At 32.0% G+C, this 8352-nt stretch overlaps 1 protein-coding gene across 1 annotated transcript; it reads right to left on the bottom strand.

The window, feature by feature from the left end:
• Positions 1 to 8352, bottom strand: LOC134686750 (zinc finger protein 84-like). Its single transcript, XM_063546479.1, has 5 exons — positions 8282 to 8352; positions 6323 to 6408; positions 5663 to 5822; positions 4088 to 4267; positions 1 to 3334 (listed from the first exon to the last, which is right to left on the bottom strand). Exons 2-5 carry the CDS (start codon positions 6371 to 6373, stop codon positions 75 to 77), a joined length of 3651 nt encoding a protein of 1216 aa, XP_063402549.1. The 5' UTR covers positions 6374 to 6408; positions 8282 to 8352; the 3' UTR covers positions 1 to 74.

Raw genomic sequence — 8352 nt, 5'->3', positions numbered from 1 at the left:
GAAAATAAACAAAATTAGAATTTTCGTTATTGTAGGGTTATTTGATTCTTATAATTATCTTCACAAAAAATAAATTATAAATTCGTTGGTGAGCTTTGTTGTAGTTTTAAAATGGATTCCACAGCTTGATTTATTGAGGTATCGTAAATAATAGTATTTTCCCCTTCAACTAAACTGCCCGTTTCACCATCTTCAATAACTCTATAGACCAAATTATTATCCTCTGAATAAATAATATGAGAGCCTTCTCCTATGTTGTATGGAATTTCTACATATTTGACCTCTACAACACTATCTTCAGTCTGAGAATTCCCATCTTCTCCTACTGAAATATCTACCTGATTAAGTAATTTTTGTTCATTTACTACAGAAACACTAAAGTCTGTCGATAAATTTTCATCCTCGTTTTTAACGTCATTTTCAGACAATCGTCTTTCACACTTAGTCGGTACTTTAACAATATCAGGATCATCCATGTTCATTGCTGCTATTGAATTATAACCTTTAGCTGAACAATTTTCAAGATGTTTTGTGGAGGCAAGATGACGCCTTATTTTATATGGCGAGCTTGCCTTAAATGAGCAGATTAAGCACATGTAATTCTTCTGTCTGCCAAAATGTGACTTTTTATGTTCATTCAGCTGTGAAATTGTTGGAAATCTGTTATTGCAAAGGTCACAAACATGTATCTTATTATCAATGTGTGAACTCTCATGTCGTAAGAATTCCTGGTGACTAGATGAAATACGATCGCAAAAATTGCATGGATACATTTTTAATCCTGCCAGCTCAGCAATTTCTCTGTGTTCTTTCAGAAAATGATACTTTTTGCCGCCTATACATTTGAACTTCCTGTTACAATGATCACACTTATACTGTACTCTTTCATGGTACCGAAGTCGATGCATTCGCAATCCTTGTGTCATCTTGAATGACATTCCGCACACTTCACAAACAAAGTCTTTATTGTCTTGATGTAGTCTCATGTGATTACGAAGAGCAGATTTTAATCGAAATCTTTTCTGACAAACTTTACATGAATGTTTTCTTTCTTGGGTATGAACTGATCTGTGCTGTAAAGCTGACGCAAGTGAAGAAAATACTTTCCCACAAACTTCACAAATTCCTGGTGTTTTCTTTTGCTTCTTTATTTCTTTAGTCTTTTCACAGTCTTGTTTCCCTTTTTTAAGTGGAGTTCCTGCAATTTTATGTGTTTCAAGCATATGTCTTTTGACATATTTCAGCATACGAAACTTTTTACCACATTTCTGACACGGATACTTTGGTTCACTATGTATTGGTAAATGATTTTGAAGTCTGTTTTTAGTTTTGAATTGCAACTTACAAACACTACATGTTAATTCACTGACATCAGTTTCAAAGTGATCACGAATGTGTGATTTCATGCTTTCAACAGTCTCTCTTTTATTTTTACAAATGGGGCATTTAAATTTCCCTTTTTTAGCAGGTCCAGTGTACCTCTCAAGAACTGCTAATTCATGATCATAAAGCTCATGACGAACTCTTTCCATTGCAGAAAAGAATATTTCATTGCATTCTCTACATTTGAATTTTTCACTTTGTACCTCAGCCTTAGAACATATGACTTTAAAGTCTTTGTCATAATTATGTTCTCGTACCAAGTGATTATTCAAAGCAAACTTTTTCTTGAAAGTTTGCTGACAAACTTCACACTGAAAATCTTCATTACTATGTTTTCGAAACATATGACGTTGCAAATTCCACTTCTTCATAAATGTTTCTTGACAAATCTCACAGGTTAGTGGGGAAGATGATATAATGTTCTCTTTAGCCTGCTCATTTTCATCAGCAAATATTTCATCACTGTTCAATTTCAAAGACGATTTATCACACGACAAATCTGAAGTTTCTGCATCCCCACCAGCAGCAAAATGTTTATCCAATGAATCTTCATTCTTTAATACCGATACGCTGTCCATTTGACCAGTCATAATCTGACTTCCATTATCATTGACCCTCATTACAGTAACATCTTCAGATGAATTATTAACTGCTAAATTTCTGTCTTTGCTAGTATCTGCTTGGGCTGGTAGCTCATTTTCACATTCTTCATTTTTATCAGCTGAAAATTTTGAACAGCAGCTTTCGATCATATGACGACGGACATATTTCTTCATCCGAAACTTCTTTCCACAGTTCGGACAGGGAAATTTTGCCTCTCCATGCGTTAACATATGATCTCGCAACCGTAATTTATTAATAAATTGTAATTTACAAACACTACAAGTGAGGTCTGTTACATCTGCAGTAGCGTGCTCAACAATATGAGTACGCATAGATTCTTCAAACTTCATACATCTTCTACATAAAGGACATTTATATGGTTTAGCACAGTGATCTTTCATTTTCAACATTACAATAAAGTTGTGTTCATTTACTTCATGTTGAACCCTTTCCAATGGAGATGACATTTCCTTGTCACACTTTCGGCATTTAAAGATTCCCTTGTTATCTTTCATTTTGTCTTCACAGTCGATTGCAACCCCATAAGCCCAATGCAAAAGTTTTTCATCATAATCATTTGATTTTAATTTCTCGTGTTCGTTGTCTTTATAGTTTTCGTCTTGTCCATTGTCTTTATAGTTTTCGTCTTGTCCATTGTCTTTATGGTTTTCGTCGTGTCCATTGTCTATATGGTTTTCGTCGTGTCCATTGTCCTCCACTGGAATGTTATTCATTTTGTTTTTATCATTAGCCTCTTTTTCACAGCTTTCTACCATGTCTACTTTGATATCTTTTTCATTTATAGTGACCTTATTACCCTGTACTTTGCCTAAACCTTTGATCTCTTGGTCAATCTCATCATCTTCATTGTGCTGTGCACTGTTTATGTTCTTGTCATTTTGTGTATTTCCATTATCTTTAGTGTCTAGAGTATTATTATTTGTCTTGGTGTACTGTCCACTGTTGACATCCTGCTTATTTTTACTATCTGCAATTTCCTTCTTATTGTTATTTTTATTGCTTTCCTGACTGGTGTCTTTATTCTTGATCTCAACTTTAATTTCTTTCACGATTTTTTTCAAAAGATAAGTTTTGTTTGGAATTATTTTTTCCTTCGTTGCTTCTGATTTATTTACATTTTTAAGAACTGAACTTGTCCTGGAAACTGAACTCTGTATTTGATCAGCTGATTCATTCAACCTAGATTTTGTAAAGGCGACATTTGAAGTTTTCTCGTTCCCCGTTGATCCTGATATTTCATTTCCCAGCAACCATTTTGGTGTTCTTATTTTCCTTCCACTTCTTGACATTCCATTATCTGTTTGAATGGATGTAAGTCTTGTCATGTCTGAAAAGTATAATAAAAATATATTATGAAATAAAACATTTGACAATCTTGTTCAACCTTCTTGCAATTTGTCTTGCATACTGTCAATATTGACCATAACTGTCCGACAAAGTAAAAAGTCACAATATTGGTACAATGTATTGTGGGTATAGTATAGAATTGTAGAAAAGGACCATATATTTCAAGCTTTTGTATATGTTTCTGTTATTCAATAGGTCAACCAAGGTAAAATAGTTGTAAAATAATTCAAAACCATTATATTTCAGGTTTTCTGCTTGCAGCCCTTATTTTTTAGCATTTTGCTAAAAACAATAAAAATTATGGTGATTAAAATTCATCATTGTAGAAAGATATACAATTAGATTTCATCAATCTATTTTTCTTTTTTCGTGTTTCTTGGACTTTAGACAATATTTGGAATTCACCTTAAACTTGCTACTTAAACAGAAAATCAATCATTGGTTGATTGCAACAATGAACTAATTTATATAGGTGTGTTTATTGTTTTATTTTTATGAAACGAAATGTGGTTAAATGGTGTCGCATGTCCCTCAAAGGATTTGTTTCAAATTTTCAAAGCCAGTTTCCTAGTTTTCTTTTTAATAATGGTCCGGAAAAGAAAACCAGTTTCATGTTATACTTGTTTTACATTTGTCATTTCAGGTATTTATAACTTGCTATTAAAATGCATATTAATTGGTTTTGTTCATTTTTGGTCTAAATATCACATGTACAGTACTTTATCATAAATACCTTTATTTGGAGACATTAATTTGAGGTCTTTTTCTGCCACTTTTTGCTTTTTGTCTGTTATGAGTGGTGAACCCTCTTGCTTTCTCTTTCTGTCTCTTACTGTTTTCTTTCGGTCCTCATCATTGCTATCATCTTTCAACAGTTTATTCTCTATTTTCAGTTTCTTAGTTTTATAGTAGTCTGAAATATAATAATATATAAATTGTAAATCATCAGAAAACAGTAAAGACTTATCTATTTAAAATAACTGGACAAATTGTACCTTTCTGCTAGTAGTTTAAACAGCAATTTTGAATCTGGTTTTTAAATTACAGTCAGATATTTAAAAAAATAGTTTTTAGCATAAAATATTTATAATAGTCATCATTTTGGTAGCTGTATTATGCAGGATTTTTTACTATGTTTAGTTTTACAAAATACATTGATTAATAATTGATTGGTCACTAGTGATTGCTTCACTAAAAGGCTATATATCATTGTATATATATGGTGTCTATCCAACACATGCATTGTCTTTATAGGCAAAGAAGGAGGTATGTGTAGACATAATACTGGTTAAAACCCAATGTATCTTGTGTCTGTATCTAGTCGAGACCATCAGGATCATAATTTCTACTATGCTGTTCATGTTACATATGTGTTTTGTGCCCATACCTAGTCAAGGCCATCGATTAGGATTAGATTACATAGCTTTGTTACATATGTGTTTTGTGCCCATACCTAGTCAAGACCATCGATTAGGATCAGATAACATAGCTTTGTTACATATGTGTTTTGTGCCCATACCTAGTCAAGGCCATCGATTAGGATTAGATTACATAGCTTTGTTACATATGTGTTTTGTGCCCATACCTAGGCAAGGTCATCGATTAGGATCAGATTACATAGCTTTGTTACATATGTGTTTTGTGCCCATACCTAGTCAAGGTCATCGATCAGGATCAGATTACATAGCTTTGTTACATATGTGTTTTGTGCCCATACCTAGTCAAGGCCATCGATCAGGATCAGATTACATAGGTTTTTATTAGGAGTGTTGGTGAAGGTTGGTCTTGTTGTAATTGTAATTTCAGTCTGTTTTCATTATTAACATATTAAAAGATGACATAAGTATTCTGCAAACATGACTTTAACAAGCGACCAAATGATGCTTCATACCAAATGACAGCAAGGTCTGATTTGTAGCTCCTAAGAAAATAGTGACAAACATTTTTTACATATTTATATGCATACTAAGTCATAAAACAAGGTAAATGTGAATTTGTTGTAGAATTAAGTGAAAATGCATCACTGTGACACAAAGTTAAGAATGCTTACATTAAAACTATTTCAGAAAGCTCCAAATTATCATGATTACAGTGTCTGAGAAATATGTGACAAAAATTACATTGGACTGACAGAAAAACACTAGTATAAACCTGTCTTTTGAGTATGTGTGTAAAACATTTCATACTGAAAGCATGGAAAGCTGACACATTAAAATGTATGACTCAAAAGTAAGTTGATTCCTATACCCACCCACACCCCACTTCAAACCTTAACTAAGTTTTCTCTGGTATAATTTTTATTTTTCACCTGACAGAAACTCCTGAAGTTCATCTAGAAAATCTACTCCTGCATACTGCACACTCTGCTGTAGAAAGCTGTTCCCAAGCTGTGAAGCAAAAGAAGTCATTGTCATGGTACCAGTTTCCAGTGTGACAGCTAGTAGCATTTTATTTGTTGTTAACCTTGACTAAAAAAAAATTAAAAAAACAGAGTATAACAATTTATCATACATTTGTTTAAAAATCTTTATTTAGTACAAAAGTAATTTGTAAATGCTATACAAAATGTACAATATTTGATTCTTTAATATATCAATTGCTAGTCATGTTGTTTAAAACACAATACATGTACATACTACATGGTACATGTACATTTTGTATATGTTAATGATACATGTACAAAATGTACATGAATATGGTACCTGATTATTTTATTACATTCTATTTATTTCATATTAGTCTCAAGTCAAGTTATTGTAGTTGCATTAATAAAATATTGGTTAAACTTTGAATATTTCAATAAAGCATGAATTGGTCAAAATTTGTATATTTGATTTGTCTCATTGACAACAAGTTATTTGTGAAACAAAATCCCTTTCAAGTACTGCACTATTAGATGACTATTACTGTTAGAGCCTAAACAGTTAGGGTTCTATGATTCAAACCATAGTTTTAACTTTATAATTACATATTCAAGGAACTGGTCTTTATCAAGTTCTTCTAATGTGTCTGTTTCCATGGCTGTGCAGTTATTGTTGTTGATTCTTCATCTATCTAAAATTTAAAAACAAGGAAATATATATTTTTTACAACGAAGTCAAGCAGCTAAATAAATGGCATGAGACTAATGTATATTTATTGTTCCTACTGTATTACAATACAATACAATATTTTTATTTTCCAAATTAAAGGCCCCATTAAGAGCATAACATTAATTACAACATGACATAAACATTACAGAGTGATTAAAGAAACATAAAACATTACAATCATTCATTGGGTAGGCAGTATATCAACAATGTCAGCAAAATGTTTTATTTTTCTGAATGAGCCTTTAAATTCAGCAATTTTTTTTATAAAAAAAACTTAGTTACACTGAAACGTCCCAAGTAATTTTACACTTAATTTTTTTTATGAAAAGAACCACTGGATTTTAAAAGCAGGACACTACTTTTAAGTGCTTTTCTTTTAACTTTATCAACTTTCAAAGATGTATAGACTTACAAACATATTTTTTTTTCTCAACATAAATATTCATTGTTATTTAAGTGTGTGATTTTGTTAAGAATAATTTCATCTATATATATTTAGTTTTTAATGGATACAGTAATGTGTGATTTTACATTTTCGCCAAAAAAAATATCACTTTTTAGATTTAAAAATCAATATCTTGAACATCATTGTTTTTACATGACCTAATTGTTTTCTAATTATTTTCCTATTTTTACATGCACAGGCATACAAAAGTGGCAGATATAGAAATTGTCAAAAGGAGTAGGAGGGGGCACTGATTGTTCTAAGAGGGGGGCTGCTTCAGCCATGCTTTAGTGATTACCTGTGCAATCAACCAAATTTTTCCGAAATTTAAAAGCTTAAAAACACCGGATCCTAGAGTCCCGATAAAGGTCCTATTCTGTCTCTGTTATCAAATAGTTTGTTTATCTATATATGTTGGTGTTTGTAACTTATATGTTTCTTTTGTTCCAAATTGTTTTCTTCTTGCAGATGATGTGTTTCCCTCAGTTTTGGTTAGTAACCCAAATTTATTTTCTCTCTAGAATAGATTTAAGACTTATGAACAGCTCACTGTTATACTACCGACTAGTGACTACTCATGTTCTTTATTTAAATACATTTTTGTACTTATTCCCCCAAAAAATTAATACTTTGTTTTGTAAAACGTTTCCATGGAAAAATCGCCTTTAGTGTGAATTTGTTTGAATTTAAATCATTTGACAGAGTCGATGCCATATATATCATGTATATCAGATATGGAACACTTTTAAAGAACCATGAATACTAGCTTAGTCCAAGGATTTGTATAGTGAGATTACTTTAATACAAATCCTTGCTTAGTCCCTGTATACACCTTATCTCTATAAGCCTACTCGGCCAGTTGAAACGTCTGATTGACCTTTTGACGCATACAACAATCACTTTTTCATTGTGGCATCAGATATTTTGTTTTATGACGTCAAAATTTTACGGGAAGCTGTGTGATATCCAGTAATGGCGGACAAATAGCGATAGAGTTTAAACGTTTTATTCAAGGAACCCAACTCTTATATGGAAGAAGAAAAAGAAGGTGTATTTCTAAGCCAAGGACTAGTCTATAGATGAGGATTTTTGTTTAAAGGGAGATAATTTGTAAAAGCCGTTTGAGTTGCATATTAGCACGAATAGTGCATATATACATAATCTGAGATTTGTACCTATTTTAGTCTTGGATGTCAAAGGTGTGTTTTACTTTTTATTTCCAGAATCTAAGATAACACCCGGCCCCGGGTCCCGTGTAAAAGGTAAACATTTTTGCCTCTGGAATCTGAACCAAGAAATATATTTTCGATATAGGGAACTAAATGTGAATTGTGGGCAATGTAATTATATAAATATGTTGTAACTTTTATATTCTCGATAATGTTCACACCTTTTAGAAACCTAAGATTATTTATAACCACATTATTTCCAACATGGCGGACTTCTGCGAAGAAACAAGCG

This window comes from Mytilus trossulus, chromosome 10, assembly GCF_036588685.1.
Source record: "Mytilus trossulus isolate FHL-02 chromosome 10, PNRI_Mtr1.1.1.hap1, whole genome shotgun sequence".
NCBI classification, from domain to species: domain Eukaryota; kingdom Metazoa; phylum Mollusca; class Bivalvia; order Mytilida; family Mytilidae; genus Mytilus; species Mytilus trossulus.
This window is presented reverse-complemented; position numbering and strand designations above follow the sequence as displayed.